Consider the following 17,630-nt stretch of genomic DNA (forward strand, 5'->3'; position numbering starts at 1 on the left):
TCATATCCCACGTAACAGATTCTATACGCGATTATTTAAAATACGGTTGGTTTTTTAATATATATATAAGTATATGATTAAATATCAAAATATATCGATCTGTAATCAGTAATACTCGAGATAAAAACAACAATGTTTTGCTTGAAAAGCAGTAGAGTCATGTTAAAGGAAGATTAATATTAAACCAGTATGTTTTTTTATATTTATAACGCAATCACATCCCGAAGATGATAAAAAGAGCTTTTCAAGAAAGCTTCGTTAAACTTTTCACGAGCACGTTAAACCGGAAGCATGCACTTATTTATGGTGTGCGCGATCCTATTAATACGCGAATACATGTAACAGTCGGCAGCAATGTGTGTTGCAGAAATGGCAGTAGTTCACCTTCCTTATTTTAGAACTGCAGTCTGCGCGCAATTCTTATTTAAATGTAGTTGCTAATTAATGTGATATTTATATAAATGAATTCAAATGTTACTTTGTATTCTCTCTCTCTCTCTCTCTTTTGCTTTTGTACAACATATATCAAAGTCGCAGTCCTTGAATGTTCATTTATGTTAAATAATAATTATCTTAGATTTTAATATTTTTTTGACGCTCAAAAAATCTTCAAACTTAAAATTTTTCAAAATTTCAAGCCGAAATATTATTATAATAATATCTGTCTTTCATCGCTTTCTCCGATACGCTCGAGAAATAATAAATTCAATTGCAGTTTTTGCCCTCTCTTTCCAAACGTTACAAACGTTTCTTTTCTCCCGTTGCTCCAGTTGCATATAAAAGAAGATATGTTCGCTATACGTCGTTTGTTCTATGTAGATGGTCGCGATTATCATACAACTATCTCTGCGTACAAATGCATGCCATTCCTACGACCACGTGTTGGGCTGCACGCACATTGTATGTGTATATACGCCAACGTAAACGCATTACTAACGCTAATATACTATATATACGGCGGCGTATATACACGCGAGAGCAATCCTACGAGGCGGCGAATAACGGTGCTACTCGTACGAGAGCGTTTACAACACAAGAGAAAGAGAGAGAGAGACAGACAGACAGACAGAGAGGGAGGGAAGAGGCTTTATTAAGCGGTCGGACGAGTAGAGGGCGAGTGGCCGCAGAGCGGAATCCAGTCGTCTCTGCGGTGTCGTCGGACTCGAACATGAACGAGTGCTACATTATACGACGGGCAATTCTAGGTACTATTTGCCTTCATCAGCGTAAATGTCACGGATGGCTTTCAGACAACTCGCAACAGTACTTTTTACGTACGAAGAGAATGATAATGAGCGCGCGCGTTCATACACATGGTGCTGCTTAAAAATATATTTTCTGATGACCTGCGATAGTATCTTGTTGTCTAATAGATCTTGGGTGCTTCGGAGAATTATTTATTAACTCGTGGTAAAATCGAAAAGGTATCGATATTTTTGGTTGACGTTTATGGAAAAAAAAATAATTTAGTTTACGATGTATTTTTCTTTTTTTTTGGAGAGTTGATTCAATTTTTTTTTTTTTTTTTTTTATGAAATTATTTTTGAGGCAAGAGATTCTGTATAATAAATATTTTAAAAGAGAATATATTCTGTGTGTGAAGTATTTTTCTCTTGGGAGAGAAAGTAGACAGAAGTGCGTAGGTGGCCGTGGTCGAATTTAGTCGTTGCCCCGAAATATCTCATTTGAATAAAAATCGATTCTATTCCGCGTTAACATTTAACGGCTAACTTGTTCGATACAAGTGGGTCGAAAATAATACGAGTCGTTGTTCGTATTCTTTTGTGCGTAAAATTGGAAACTTATTCATCGTCGAAATAATTATTTGCATATTTATTGGAATCGCGCGTGGAAGGGATGACTTTGAAAAAAAAAAAAAACGGTATTATCTCTGACAATTTATTATATCTGCATCGTCGCACAAATGCTATATTCAATGACCTAAATAATGCAATTAACGTATAACTATCAATTTTTTATCTTTCGATGATTCGACACAGAAGATGTTTCGAAAGAAATTACTATTGAATATTTATCGTGCAGGAAATTTTGCGAAGGATAACGCCGTAAAGTGTATTGAATGAGAAATATTCGCGTTTCTGGCAACGCGTGTTACATTTGGCAAGTGTCGCTGGAATGTGATGTATGAACTTGCATTTCTCTGCCAAATTTCATCAAATCCAATACCGCGGTCATTAGCACATAATTATCATTCTCTATACTATACAGTTCTATTTTTGCAGTTTGCCACAAGTATTGTCTTAAATATTGACCTGAATTGTGAGACTAAATTATGATGTTGCTTTGAAAAAGAAAGAGAGAGAGAGAGAGAGAGAGAGAGAGAGAGAAAGAGAAGCTATAGCTCCAAATAAATTTTTTTTTCTTGCCCAAAAACTTTTAAACTGACATTTATAGAATTGTACGAATAAATATTCGGTGACGTTACTTATGGCCTGGCATTCCTAAACAATTTTGTCGTTTCGAAAGAATAATTTGTGATGGTAGTATATTAACATTACAAAGCGGAAATGCGATAGAGTTATATTTTTATGCGAACACTTTAATAAATACTGCAGCTATATTTCTCAGATATCTTAGGTAATACAGAAAAGCATAAAATATAAGAAGAATCTTTTCACAACTGTCACTATTTATTTCGATATTATGACAAGAATTTATTATAGACACGCTTACAGCAACGAGTTACGAAAATGTTGAAAGAACACGATCTATATTGGCTGTCATCTCGACACGTTACGATTAAATCGTTTTTCGGCGAAATATAAGCTTTTGCTGCAAGCGCAGAACGCAAACGCTTGTGTACAGCTTTACGCGCGCAATCAACTCTTTGCGTTTGTACATGGAACGAGCGAGACGGACAGTGCGGATGTGTCGGTGCTTTCGAGGTTTTTTATTTGCCCATCCATAGCGCGTTCACCTGCTCTGCGAAAACTATTTTTCCGTCTGCGTTTTATTGAATTTTCCAATACACCGTGAATATTTATTTGAACGATATCGAGAGTATTTTCGGTCAATTGTGATAACGCCGTTTCGTCTGTGTGTCATAGTATTTAATATGTTATAGTAATATTTATAATCATTACAGTGATAATATTTTATATATATATATATTTTTTTTTTTTTTTTGTGAATGTCTATCGTAAATGATATCTCTATCGTCTTGAAACATGATAATGATAATCGGGAAATATATATCAAAGAGTTTCTCATGCTTTAAATTAAAATTATAGATATGAATAATATATTTAAACAGTAATAATTTTTCTTGTTACTATATATTATTTTTTTCTCGATAGGTTATTATTTCTTTCTTTTCCAATAATAACCTTTGAAGTTTTACGCTTAACGATACTCCCTTTATAATTCGCATATTAATATAGTACCTTGAAAAAAAATGTTCTCGGATTTATATCTTCCGATAATCGCGGAAAACATCCGTTCGTTTGCAGGAAATTGACAAATTCAATAAAATGAACACATAGAATATACAGTCGATGTGGTTAACATTTCGACGATATTTATTGCACGTGTTTCTTTCATTTTGCCTTGAAAAGATTTATTAATGGAAAACAGAGGTATCTCGTTAATTTTTGCCTCCGAGATAATTTTAGATTTAATATGCGTAACTAGATTTCAGTAAATTATAGATTATTCCATCCGCGTACGTCAGAACGTCGTGGTTGTTTTTAGATTGTTTCAAGTTAACGCTCGCATTTTAATTAAATTATTTACATTGCTGCACGTGACTTCTCTCTGCGTTTACAAATTACATATATACGTATCATTATTTTACTGAAACGTTTAAGAGTATCGGAATTTCTCGGAATGCGTTTAAGAGAGAGAACGTTCGCGGAAATTGCATTTGTTACGAATCTCGTGCAATTAGTAAGTAACGTGATGTAATTTAATCGCTTTACGGTTCACGTCTACCTCTAATTCGTTCGCCGATCGCGAATTTTTCCGATCTGCTATAATTGATCGAACGCAATAATGTCGACCGAGGAAATCGCGACAGTCGGGTACGCATGGTCAATTATAGCGCCCGAAATTGCTACGATTTTAGAAATTTCGGCGACATTTAATGGCCATACGTATTCCGTATCTGTTTTACTCGTGGTTTTGTTTCCGAGAGAAGTCTCACAGTAATTGCGTTTGGATCTACGACGACGAGCGCGTCCTCGGGTTTGTATCGAATCTTGAGATTGTAATCGAGGAAAACCGTCTTTCCGCGGAGAAGAGAAAGGTAGACGACCCCCGCCTTCACTTCAATTCCATCTTCTCATCCGCATCGAATCACGGCTCAATGACTTTTGTCTTATTACTCCTAATTGACTTTGATGTCAAACGCGACTAATTAAAGTTTCCGATTGCTCGCCGAAATATTATTGTCACAGAGCTCGATAAAACAAATAGTTGACGGCTAAATGGACTAGCAAAATTGAAACCGCAGGACACAAAAATGTATTTGTTTCATATCGATTCGATATTCAAAAAATTTTAAGAGTTCGTCATCTATTGAATTATTTATTAATGTTTAAAGCTTAATTTATGGTTTTTTTTTTGTTTTTTTTTATTCCAAGCTTACACGAGTGTTACAATTTTGGACATTATATGATATATCAAAAATATTTGATAAAAATTAAAAAAATTGTTTCTCAGAAAAAGAGAATATTTATCTATCCAGTAGTATAAAAGTAAACAATAGATATTATTATATTTATGAAATATAATTGTTAATTTATATAATTAAAGTCGTATAAGATTTTAACGAAAGTGATCGTGAAAGGACGTGGACGATGCTATTAAAGATTAACGAGCATTTAATTCTTGTGAAGGGCCGAATAATAGAGACCCGATGCGTGTGTCTTCCGTAATTCTCTCTCTTGGTCGAGGATATTTTTGACAATGGGCATTGCCTTTATGGTTTCCGATGCTTTGTAATGCGAGATTCTGTCTGCCATCGAGCATGGTTTTGAATTTAACGATTCCGTCATACTGGCATCGTCTGTCTGCTCTCGAATCGTAAATCCGCGCAAGGTCGATTTGACACTTAAATGTGACATATTCTATGGCGGTAACTTGCAAATTCTCTCCGTTAATATTGCATCTTTGTGAGAGAAGGTACATTAATATTATTTAGCTATTTTAATTATTATAAAAAATTTTTACATAACGTTAACTCTATAATTTTCTCAAAAAAAAAAAAAAAAAAAAAAAAAAAAAAAAAAAAAAAAAAAAAAAAACTGTTTATTTAAAAATAATTTGTGACGAGTGCATATATAATATATACATATATTAGCAAAGAGCGTAAAATGTAAGAAACAGTAAAGAAGAAGATAATTAGCTTAAGTTTAAGTTGCCGCATACAAATGATCATGTTCAGACACCTGACGAGCTTCTGGTCAACGCGGCAGAGACGTATCCGGGGTTTCAAGTTGACAACCAGCGGCCAGGTAATTGGAGAACGGAAAACAAAGTGGCGTTACCATGGCAACACCCCAGCATCCCTTGACGGTAGGGATGCCGCCACTGCCGCCGTCGCCGCTATCATCATCGTTCCCGTACCCAGGGCAACGTGCCCTCACTGCTACAATCCTTATTCCATTTGTGCATTTTTCCGCCCGTCGTCTGCACTTGTCTGCCGCGGATTGGGAAGGAAACCGCGTACACATCGATAATAATCAATCGGAGGATTACGCGTCATATGTGGCAGATTCTTTAGCTTTTATCTTTAGCTATTATGGTTAATAATACATAACAAATTAAGAACAAATGATAACTTGTATAAGATATAAATGAGGTACGATAGTGATTGGAATCTTTTCGATTTTCTCGCATACATGAGAAAGATGAAGAGTATATTCAAGAAATACCTTGGTTCCCTTCTAGTTCTCCGTTTAGCCATATACGAACTATGACCCGGGTCAACCGATTGTGGAATCGGCACGGTTCAAGGGACAATGACGCGTGTCTATTGTTGCGTCGGGTGCGCCTGTTGCATCGAAGCAATAGCAGCAATATCGAATTCTAACGCCCGGTTAAACGACATTCGAGTCCATTTGTCCGGCCACCGCAAGTCGATTAAGCGACATATTATGTTCATTATCCCCTTGGGATCGTTTTAATGACGTTTAATAATTAATTCTCTCTCTGTTTTATGCAAATAATTCGTCAGCGTGCAAGTTTCACTCATCCAGAAAAATCGCTGTTAATGTCTGTCAAATAGACAGGCTCGTATCTTTTATCATATTAGGTAGGAGTTTTATTGCGCTCTAACTGGGAGTTGTATAAAAATATCTGTCGCGACGTGATATTCACCCTCGCGCATAATAATTCCGCGAATAAATTATTATTGATCAACGAATCAATGATATCGACTTAATGCAGCTTCTCATAAAGATTAATCCGATTAACTTGCAACCATTTTATAATGAGAATTAGTAATTTAAATAAGAGTTATTAAATCATTCGCTCATCAAGCTATTAAGAACATGGTTACAACAGATTTTAATTGTTTCAATTATAATGCAAACTTTTGTAATTAATGAAACATTATGTAATAATATACGTAATTTAAATTTTATTCAAGCTTTTATTATAACACGATAACTTCTTTTTCTCATCGCTGCGATTTGTTTTTGTTAATTTCTTTTTCTATTATATAATTTGCGATATTTTCATACATTGTTAATTAAATAATTGCGTCGATTAGAAGATCGCGCCAAGATCGATTTTTATTTTTCTCCCCCCCCCCCCCTTTTTATTTTTCTTCTTATTGTCAGCGGGATTATGATTCTCGTCTAACAATAAGATGCTGCACATTTTCCAACAATGGTGAATACGGTCTATCGCGTTAATATTGCCATTGTCTATAGATCTGGTGCAACAGTTGTCGACGGTTTTCGATACGCGTGAATAGGTCCCTAGGAACATCGGAAGTGTTTTGTGGCGTCAATTATTCCATTTTAGCATCGGAGCTGATATACTCTTTTCCTTCCTTTCGCGGGATAAAGGGGAAAGCCTGCGGGAGATAAAGCAGAAACTTATTACACGTGTCTCACTTAGAGAGTAGAACTATCCGTCTATCTGATTTAGGAAGATCATGCAATCGTTATCATACATTATTGTCAGACAAAAACGTATAGCTGAAGTGACATTAATATTTTTATAATTGAAATAAAAAAAATGGGCAATACAATTATTAAAATATACAATTCTTTTTTAATTTCGACGAAAAATTTTCAAAATCAGGCATAGAAAGCATTACTCTCTCAATTTTGTATCTCTCGCGTGTCTATTACATAAACATAGTAATTGTTGTTTATTGCTCGTTTTTTAAACTGGTTTTTTTATAATAATCGAGCAACGCAACGTTTTTATCAAAGGGCTCACTCTTTAGCTCGCGATGTTTATTTTAATAAATATAACTTCTCGACTATCGCGGAAGGATTAACGCTTTGTCGGCTAATTAAACGATTGTCGTTTAAGCAAGGTTCGTCCCACGTCACGCTCCGAAAGTCGCTCTGTTCAAAGGAGCGATTTTTGCCCTCCAAGACGTTACGAGAATCCCGGAGGGGTGCTTAAGGTTACCGGTAATCGGCCGCTTCTACCTTACGCTCGCAAAACTGCCCTATCGCACGTTATCGGCCATTATTCCCCACGGGGATGTTTCTCAGAATCGCCATTCGACAGTGTTCGACCGTGCACGACGCACTTTCCTTCCGTCACATTTCACCCTCGTCGCACTTCTTCCCAAGTTATATACGAGGCTTTTGCATTATGCATCGTAGGGTGACGATGCGAGCAAGGCGACACGGATTGTTTATGATTGTGTTTATGGAAAATATTCTCTTTACCTTAGCGATAATCTAGATAGTTCTTTTCCAAAGCGGATTTTGAAGTGGATCCCATCTACATTTTTTTATATCGACAATACATGTGTATTCGGGCATAAGTAAAATGCTAATTAAAACTTATAGCAGAAATAATTTTTTTAAATTAAATCCGCTTCTTCATAACTTGCGAATAAATAAAGAAATCGCTGCAAACATCTTTTTTTTTTTTTTTAAATGCCGCGATATTTTATCAACGTTTATTAAAATAACGTAGATTTATTAAAAAATTAGTTTTGATAAGAATTGACTTATTCTCTCGAACTACACAACTTTTTTCTTGCAATTCTTCGTGCGATGTCTTGATTTTTTTACTTGATAAATTGCAAAGATCGTTATATGTACAATATTTACAATAGTTTTTCCCGTTTGCTGCGACAATTGTATTTGTGCAGAGGGGCGTCTCTCGATAGATGCGAGAGGGCAGTAACTACTGTATTATGTACTAAGACTGTAAATAGGAAGATAGTAGATGGCCGATAAGTGTTGGTTGAAAGGGCGTATTCAGAGAACAGTCTTTTAAAACGAACTCACTCTTCTTACAAGACCATAGCGCGATAAAGACAGGGTCGAAAGCAAGACGGAATGCCTTGCTTCTAAATGTAGAATTTAATTTTACTCGGTAAATTTTGTTTTATCTCTAATTAGACGTATTTGTTTGTCTTTGCTTCTGCGCGAATTTTATTTTTCAGTAGTAAAAAAAATCATTGTCGAATGATTAATTTAATTTATCTTGGTTGCGTCTATTTATGAATAATTGAAAAAGTTGCTTCCAAAAATTTCGTTCAATATCTTACGTAAAGATTTAACGATGCTGTTAAATTTTAATTATTTTTCTTATTCGTCTTATCGATTTTTACTAATGTGTTCGATACATTCCTTGTTATGCATATGAAATATCGGTAGATTTATTCGTTAGCATCTGATTATATTTGTTGCAATATTGATTTTGTAAACATGTGTTTGGCACAAGTGATTAATTTGCAATGGATTTTGACGTCAATAATTCTCTGGTTTTTCACTTTCTGTCAGCTAAAATTGCCATGGCACATTTCGCTTTCTGCTTCGGAGTGATTGGATAAACGTTACGGAACAACGCGATGAAAAATTCGTTAAATTATCTATGGGGTACTCTCTTGTGTCGAGTATCGATTTTATGTTGACATGAGTTGTGCTCCTGTCTGCTAGTAAAATCAACTAGAAAATAGAAACAGGCTGGATATTAAAAGTGAAATAAAAAAATGTTTTCTCGTATAGGGATTACATTTTTCTATGGATTATAAGCTAGTCATTGCTATGTTCGCGAAAATGCCTTAATAATGCTTGGTATTACTTCTCCCTTTATTAACGGAGTGTAAATTAATACATTAATTAAAATCAGTCAAATAAATTCAACTTTTGCTCATTGTTAATATTTTTCGTATAAATTTTCGTATTTACATATCGATCAATACAGTAATATTTGAAAAGAACACAAAAGCATTAATTATTGCATTATATGAAATTATTGTTTATTCAATAATCAGATCGTTTATAATATCTATTTATCAACAGATTGTTTATAATATGTATTTGTTATTAGATTGTTTATAACATGTATTATTATTTAAAAATATTTTTTTACATAAAATACTCTTCTCGCGTATTATTATATTATTGTTTTGCGCACATTTATTTTGACAATACTTGCGTAATAGTTCGTGCGCTGTCACGAAAGTTTAGTACACATGAAAAAATGTGTTTCTATCAAACTTTTCAAATCTCGATTAAAACTTCATTGCAGGAATAGTCGTGCAGTTGTAAAATAGTTCGTAATATAATGTTACATAAAGAAATATATATTTATTATATTTGACAAATGCGTTTTGCCTATTTAAAAAAATATCAATCTGTCTCATTTGCGATAAAAACTATAATCAAATATTTGAATATTGCTAAAGATTATAATATTAGCGATTCTTCTTTTAATTTGGTTAATTTCATGTTTGGCAAAATTTTATCAGAAATGTGTTTTTATCTATTTACGAATAACGTTATCACTCAAATATTTTATAATATCGATAAAATTTTTTATTTCGAGGAAATATTTTTTATCGAAATCCTCTGTAAAAATACTCTGTTTTATTTTCTCAATTGTCATATATGAAATATGTAGCATAGATTTAAATAAAAGAAATCGTGGTTTTCCGTATTAGATAAACTAAAAACCAATGGATCGATGGCCGTTTATTCGTTTCCACCCTTCCGGGCGCCGATAAAAGGGTTGATGGGAAACCTTGCATCCCTGGTCGGTAAACGCGGGTAACATAGGCAGCTACGTTTTATTGGAAAAACGGAAGATCTAGCTAACATATCCCAGGTTGATACTCCTGTATCACGCAGGACATGGATAAAGTTAGTTTGTACCGTATGCGAGTAATCAATTTTTGCAAATTTACATATTTATTTAAATAATCATTCTCGATGACTAACATACTCCGTGAGCACAAAACGATAATTTTGAAATCATGACTTTATGAGATTAATAATGTTGAAGTATGATAAATATAAAGAGACTTAGAAATTGAAATTAAATTTATTCTACTGCGATGATTTTTTATACATGAATCGAGTTTTTTTTTTTTATGTACGAGAAGATGTTCACATTAATGATGTAAAATTTACATCAATGTAATTTTTTTTTTTTTTTGTTGCAGCGAAAAAGCAAAATGGTGCTGCTTTACGAACAAACAGTTTGGGTTCGGGTGCGAGAACGCCGCCCTTGGAAAGAAAAAGTAAATTTTCGGCACTCGGTAGACTCTTCAAACCCTGGAAATGGAAGCGGAAAAAGAAATCGGATAAATTTGAAGCCGCTTCATTATGTGAGTATATAAATGTGCTTATAGTGAAAATAATATTTAATCAAATTTTATTTATAATATTTGCAATTTAAATGATATTTAAACCGGAAACATTTTATATAAAGTATCTAATAGAGAGAATTTAATCATGAATTTTGCATTCCTTTTCTTTTTATATTGGACATTATTATATTACAGAAAAAAATGCGTTTTAGAATAATAAATGTTACTCAATTCAAATATATACGTCTAAGTAAAATGTTTGTGCACGTGAGAGAATGCACATTAACGTATTTTAATCATCTAGAATTACCCGGTGTATAACGTTTTAAACGTTTATCGCGCGTGATATCGTGTTGCGAAAATAATCGTGCCATTTAAACTGCGCGTTACAGATAACAGAACAGACAATATAATGACGTTTTCGCTCGTTTTCTTTACCTTTGTTAATAGCGCTCGAGAGAAAAATCTCGGTACGTGCCAGCAGAGATGAGTTGGTGCAAAAAGGGATATTGCTGCCCGTGATACGATCGACATCGTTTCCGGAAAATGGTGAGAGTCTTTCTTCTTTATATATATATATATATATTTGTTGTCTACTATAATTTATTTTATTTCTCGATTTTAGTCTTTTGCAGATTTAACTGCGCGAATTTTCTTATTACAAAATTTGCGATATATCGTTATTTTGCAATTTTTTGTAGTATTTTACTTTTTAAATGGACCCATAAGTTCTATCATTTTTTTTTCTTTTTTTTATCATTATTTTTCTTGATAATTTTTTCATTGCGTGAAGCGCGTGGAAATTCGCGAATATTGGAATATTGAAATTTGCACGCGTGTCAGACAGACATTTCCGTTTACCTGGCGCGGCGAAAACAGTCCATCCGCCCTTTCGGCAGACCGGCCAGGAAACGAGGAACAGACTGCTAGAGGGTGTCGACAACTTGCCACCCGGTATAAGATCGTAATTGCGTTTTGCAGTCGTTACGGTGATAGAGACGTGAACTCAATTTCCGCAATCGCGACTAGTTACGTCGCGTCGAAACGACGCAATTAATCGCCCAGCTGATTTCAGACTCCGAGTTACGTTTCTTAAAATATTCATTTCTTATCATTGTCCGCGATATTAAATAGTAGCATAGGCGCGATCCTTCTTACCGACATTGTACGGAGACCTCTCGAGTAGTTTCGCATTTCGTTCGTACGTGGAGTTAGTTGGTTGGTTCGTTCGTTCAACGGACGAAAGATTTCATTGTCGCGATGAGATGGTCGATTTACACAAAGTTTCGAGAGATATTTCCAATTCAGCACTGATAGAACGTTAAAGTAAGTTTACTTTAGTTTTTACAGAAAGTATAATTGCTAGCATCGCATATATACTTTTTGCAAAGACAATGCTTGAAGACACACGACTTGTGTCGGGGAAGTAGATCTCGAAACGCTTCTTGCCGCTCAAGGGCTAATGAAACTTCTCGAATGATTAATATGTGTTCTCTCGGTACTTAACACAATAATTGTCGAGTATATCCTTCGTCAAGGAAACCTTGAGAATTCTATTGATTCCGAAACTATTCCGTCATTAGTCATATCCTTATCCGAACAATCTGAACTTTACGAGGCAAATTTTAAAAGAGAGAGAGAGAGAGAGAGACAAAAAGAGTGTACAACACCTATATTCTACCCTTTGTAATTAAAGTATCTCGCTTGGTTTCGTCAGATTATCGCGAAAAGTTGCGAAACTTGTCGGCGGCAATGACGTAAAGCCATTTATCAACGTACGTCATCCCGTTGGTTACAACGAGAGAGATACGTTTGTTTAAATTAACCGCAAAATCGACGGAGACTTGGGAAATGGCGGGGATCCGGATGGAGAAAAATGTAGCGAGAGATATTGCGTAGGAGGAGAAAGCAGGAAAAATATCAACATATACCAGATATCAGATGTCGGTATGATATATGAAAAGCTCAACGTCATTATCGCTCGACATACATATACCTGCATCGAATATCAATGTTTTGAAATATTAAATTTTCTTTTTTACATATAAACGTTAAATATTTTTTATAATTTTTTTTATATATATTTTATATATATATATATATATATATGCATATACAAGATATCTGTAATATGAAAAATATTTATTACAAACTACGGTATAAGTTTCGCATTAGAGATAAATATGAAAATCATATATTTGTAATTTTATTCTCTCTCTTTATTTTCACATATGTATTGTTACTCTTATATTTTCAGGCATGCACATTATTTTCATATAAAAGAAATTTTATATATATATTTATCCATATATTAAAGATTTTTAATTTTTGTTATTGTATGTATACAATATAAAATATCGCATATATTGTGTCGTTTTTGCGGTGAACTGAATTAATGCCACATCACTGACATCGATAGTTGTCGCATTGCTGACTTGTTACGCTTTGTGCGCTGATTTCCTACTTTCAAACTCTAACATTATCGAACGAACTTCCGGTTACACACCGAGAACCCTCTTGACCTTTGTAATTCTATCCAGGTCGATGTTCGGAATCTCCTACATTTAAATTCAATCCTTCTATGTAAATCCGATCCATCTATCCTTTGTATCCTTTGCGTATGTATTTCGTTTCTTTTATATCCAATCTTGCAATCTCAACTAACATTACACCGTTCAACACTCTCATCGATGGGTAGAATTTCAAACGTGTTGTTGGCATTCATTAATAAAATTTAGCATCTTTGTTCTTTCGCCCTAAATACGTAACAAAATTTGCCACGCAAATTTTATTTAATTACTTTGAAAATTGATTCCTGGATGTTTGCGAATTAATTAGGCTCGAATGCCAAACAGCATTATTTATCCGAACGAGTTAATATTCAAGATCGAACCTTGTCTTGTTGCAGAAACGATGAACGAGTCGACGGACGCGCAAAAACCGCCGACACCGCAGCAAGCACCGCAGCAGCAGCAACAGCTGCCATCGTTGCAGCAGCAGCAGCAGCAGCAGCAACAACAACCATCCGGTGGCATCGTGACGAGTGGCATCGGGGGTGGCGATGGCACCCCCGCAGCAACACCTACGTCCGCCGTGCAGCAATGCCAGCAAGCGGTACCTTCCGCTACGCCGACCCCTACGACTGCCAACTCGCATTCTGCAGGACCGCCCAGCAACAATCAACCCTCGCCTCATCCCTCGCCCCTTTATCCCGGAATACCGCAGCAGGCCGGACAGCCCAACGGCAGCACGCAAGGTAAGACGCAAACATCGATATGATTTCGACTTCTCGCCAAGCACGAATATGGCCGACGTTCGTTTCCGATTTCGGGTTTCCGCTCGCGTCACTCGCCTTGGTAATCGCCCTCGTATTGCACAGTTAAACGCGAGTTCGCATGGTTTCGGATTGACGACCGCTACGGTAGGCACGAATATTCACGTATAATTTCGTGAACCGTAATACTTGAACGATAATAGCGTGCCGGTATTCTATACATCGAATGTCGCTTGATAAAGACGAGGAATGTTAAGAATAAAATGTTACAGACGATTATAACGCGATGACGTAAATGATATTCGGTTGTGCTAATCTGGAAGCAAATTAGGCAGATACTCTCGGGATTTGATGTGTATTAATATTGCACTCGCGAGAGGAGGCAGGGAAAACAAATTATTTATTTCATTTTTGTTATATAATATTTAAAGGATACTTTGTTCGCGATGTTATATATGTAAATTTCACCGATATCATCGTATAATAGATTACCGCCGTGTTCGCATTCGTGAAAAGGAACATTTACAATAAATGTTCTAACATGTCTATTCGTAAAACCAAATCTAATTACGTGCTCATATCGACAGGTGCTCATTCCAATCTACGTTACATAATCAATAATGATGTGCGAAAAATATTTATACGATGAATTATATTCCATGATTATTTTCTTATGGTTCTTTTTATGGTAATCCTTCCACGTTGCTTTATCCTCAATTTATTGTTCATCTTTATCCGATATTTCGCGTATTATCGATTACATTAATATTTCAGAATATAAGAAATTTTAGTCTTCTTTGAGAGAAAACTTTTTCGGATTGTGGCATAACGAGCTTCGCTCTTATCATATCGAGCGCCTAAAACACGTATATACATACAATGGTGTAAGTATAAGCGATGACCTAATTACAGAATGTCGTGTACCGGAGATAACATTAATGGACTACCGAGTACAATCGCGGTGCATATTGTGCTATGTACGGCCGATTAAATTTCTCGTGAAATTCGCACCTCGTCCTTTTAGCAGTGTCTTGTACAGAATTTAATCAGAATTATAAATGTCAAGTCTAAATATGATTGGTTATAATAAGTGACGTTTTATATAATTCTCTGCATATTTTATATTTTTTTATTTAAGATTGACTTCTTTGAGAAAAATAATTCCGCGATAAAATTATACATATATATATTACATATATTTTTTAAAAGTAAACGATTTTTTCGGTTCAACAAAAGATTCAGAAAGAATCAACGTAATCTTTTGGGACGCCATCGATTATCCTTCGAGATTTTATTCATTTTATAATATGTTACTCAGTCTTTTGAGTAATATTATTAGTCGATATATCTGATAAAATATATAGATCGTGTGATCTAGATTTTGCATATTTTCGCAAAATGGCACGACCAACGTATTTTTAAAGTTAATCGAACGACAATCTGTGGAATAAATAATGATATACGGACGCGTCAAAATAGAAGAAGCCAATTTCAGTCAGTAATTCATTCTTCAATTCGATATTGATTTTCTGTTTGTAGCATAGAACTCATTTCTTGCTCTGAATTTTCTCAAAATTTCGTTATCTTGAAATCGAATAAAGTCTAGCGTTATTGCTTCTCACATATTAAATTTTTTATACATGTAATATTTATTTGAAATAAGTATTTCTTCGTTATTCAAGCTTTCAACTAATTATTTAAAAACTTACACAACTCTTGTGCGAACGAAAGATTGTTTATACATGATTATTTTTTAATTACTTTTAACTGCGCGATGAAAAATATTATTTATGAGATAAATATTATATAAATACACGGGAAAAAAAATTAGCTGCCGTAGCTAAAAACTGCGTGTGGTAGATTTTAGTCGTAATATTGTATATAGACAGCGAACATCTTAGCTGTGATATCTATTTATTAGGTGCAACAACAAATCGTTTCGCTGCAGTTTAGATATTTATTTTGCAAACCATGATTAGCTATGATGACGAAAATTTTTTTTTCCGTGTATATACATATATATTTTATCGTTATTCTCTTCATATTTCACAATTTCGATCAACAGACTAAATATAAGACAAGAAAAACAAACGTGTTTGCACGTAGCAAATTAGCTTTTGCGAACAATCCAATCGTTACACGTAACTAGCTGATATATAGCTTAGGCAAGGTTATCGGGTTTCTTCGGAGATTTAAACTGAAGCCATAAAAAAACATATTATTATAGAATTTGTAATGCGATATTGCAAGTCTATTTCTCCACAAACTTTTCGCAGAGGCTTGTATTTTCAACACTCAACACAATTCTAATTCACTTGAGACTGACGTTGACTTTCGCAACGCGAAACTTTCGGGTAACTTTACGAAAGAGATAATTATGTAACTTTCGTACGCCACACATTTATCGTCCGTTCTAATTGGATAAATTCGATTAATTCAATTAACCTATACGGATAATTTAATTTTGCGCGGATCAGCAGTTCTTTAGTGTATTCGATATGAAATAATTTCAGTCTTACTATATACAGGGTGTGCCCAATTTAAACGGCGAAACTTCAGGAGCATCATAGGGGACTGAAAAACTAAGACAGAAAGTCTTTTCTTTTTTTGAAAATCACAAAAAAAAGAAACAAAACAAGTTTTCGTTTTTTTACTTATTTATTTACATTTTATTTATGTTATCATCTATTTAATGCAGATGTTGCTCAAAATGTTGCCCTATTGCAGCAATGCAAGCATTACATCTAGCACTGACCTCGTTAATTGCAGCTAGACATTGTTCTAATGATATTTGATGCACCGCATCTATGATTCGGTCTCTTAATTCCTCTCTTGAATTGATTGGCACCGTAAAGGATAAGTCATCAAGTGTTTACATATATAAGGAGGAACCTTGAGGCAGAAAATTCATTCGGTGCCAATCAACTCGAGAGAGCAACTTGACAAGGAGAGATTGAATTTTTGCGATTTTCTCTGAAATGGAGCAAAGACGAGCAAACCTCTAAAGGACTTCTCGTCTTAGTTTTTCGATCCCCTACACGCTCTTGAAGTTTTGCCATTTAAATTGGGAGCACCCTGTATAATAATTCATGGAAGTAGGATAAAGTGGAAGCAATATAAAAATAGAATATTAGATTTATTTTAACTTATAAAATTATTATTATACACACGTAAAGAAATATATGTTTATTTAATCGTATACGCACAGATCTCGTGTTATTATATTTATATATGCGTACATATAGAAATATAATAGATCCTTTATCGCGAGTTTACATCTTCGAATTTGTGACGCAATGCGCATCAGAGAAATGTGATAATAAATTTATATATTTTTTTTTTACGTGTGTAACGCGAATATATTTATTCGACGCAGGAGTATCGTAGAGAAATACACTTCTTTCTCCATCTCTCGCTTATTTTCTTTCGAGCCTTTTATTTTTTCCTCTCCGTGGCGGCGCACTATTCGCCGTGACTTTACTTCAAAGGGAAGTGCAAAACCGTGCTCTCAAAGATATTTTGCTGCAGCGGGCGTAATATATTTCAATGGCTCCGTTGTGGGCCCATCGGGCGCATTTTTCTCGCGCGCGAAGAATCAGA

At 34.6% G+C, this 17,630-nt stretch overlaps 1 protein-coding gene across 10 annotated transcripts in view; it reads left to right on the forward strand.

The window, feature by feature from the left end:
• The window catches only part of LOC138933029 (phosphatase and actin regulator 2), a 213,657-nt gene that overhangs the window by 68,305 nt on the left and 127,722 nt on the right, over nt 1–17,630 (forward strand). For 9 of the 10 annotated variants that reach the window (XM_070295506.1, XM_070295452.1, XM_070295479.1 and 6 more), the window contains 3 exons: nt 10,610–10,774; nt 11,207–11,305; nt 13,665–14,012. In XM_070295506.1, coding sequence (XP_070151607.1) covers nt 10,610–10,774; nt 11,207–11,305; nt 13,665–14,012 — 612 coding nt within the window. Of the gene's footprint in view, nt 1–1,138; nt 1,206–10,609; nt 10,775–11,206; nt 11,306–13,664; nt 14,013–17,630 lie in introns of those variants that run through there. The other variant, XM_070295523.1, reaches the window with a different exon arrangement.

This window comes from Polyergus mexicanus, unplaced genomic scaffold (genome assembly GCF_030449975.1).
Source record: "Polyergus mexicanus isolate NDT 795.1 unplaced genomic scaffold, iyPolMexi1.0 SCAF_1, whole genome shotgun sequence".
NCBI lineage: Eukaryota > Metazoa > Arthropoda > Insecta > Hymenoptera > Formicidae > Polyergus > Polyergus mexicanus.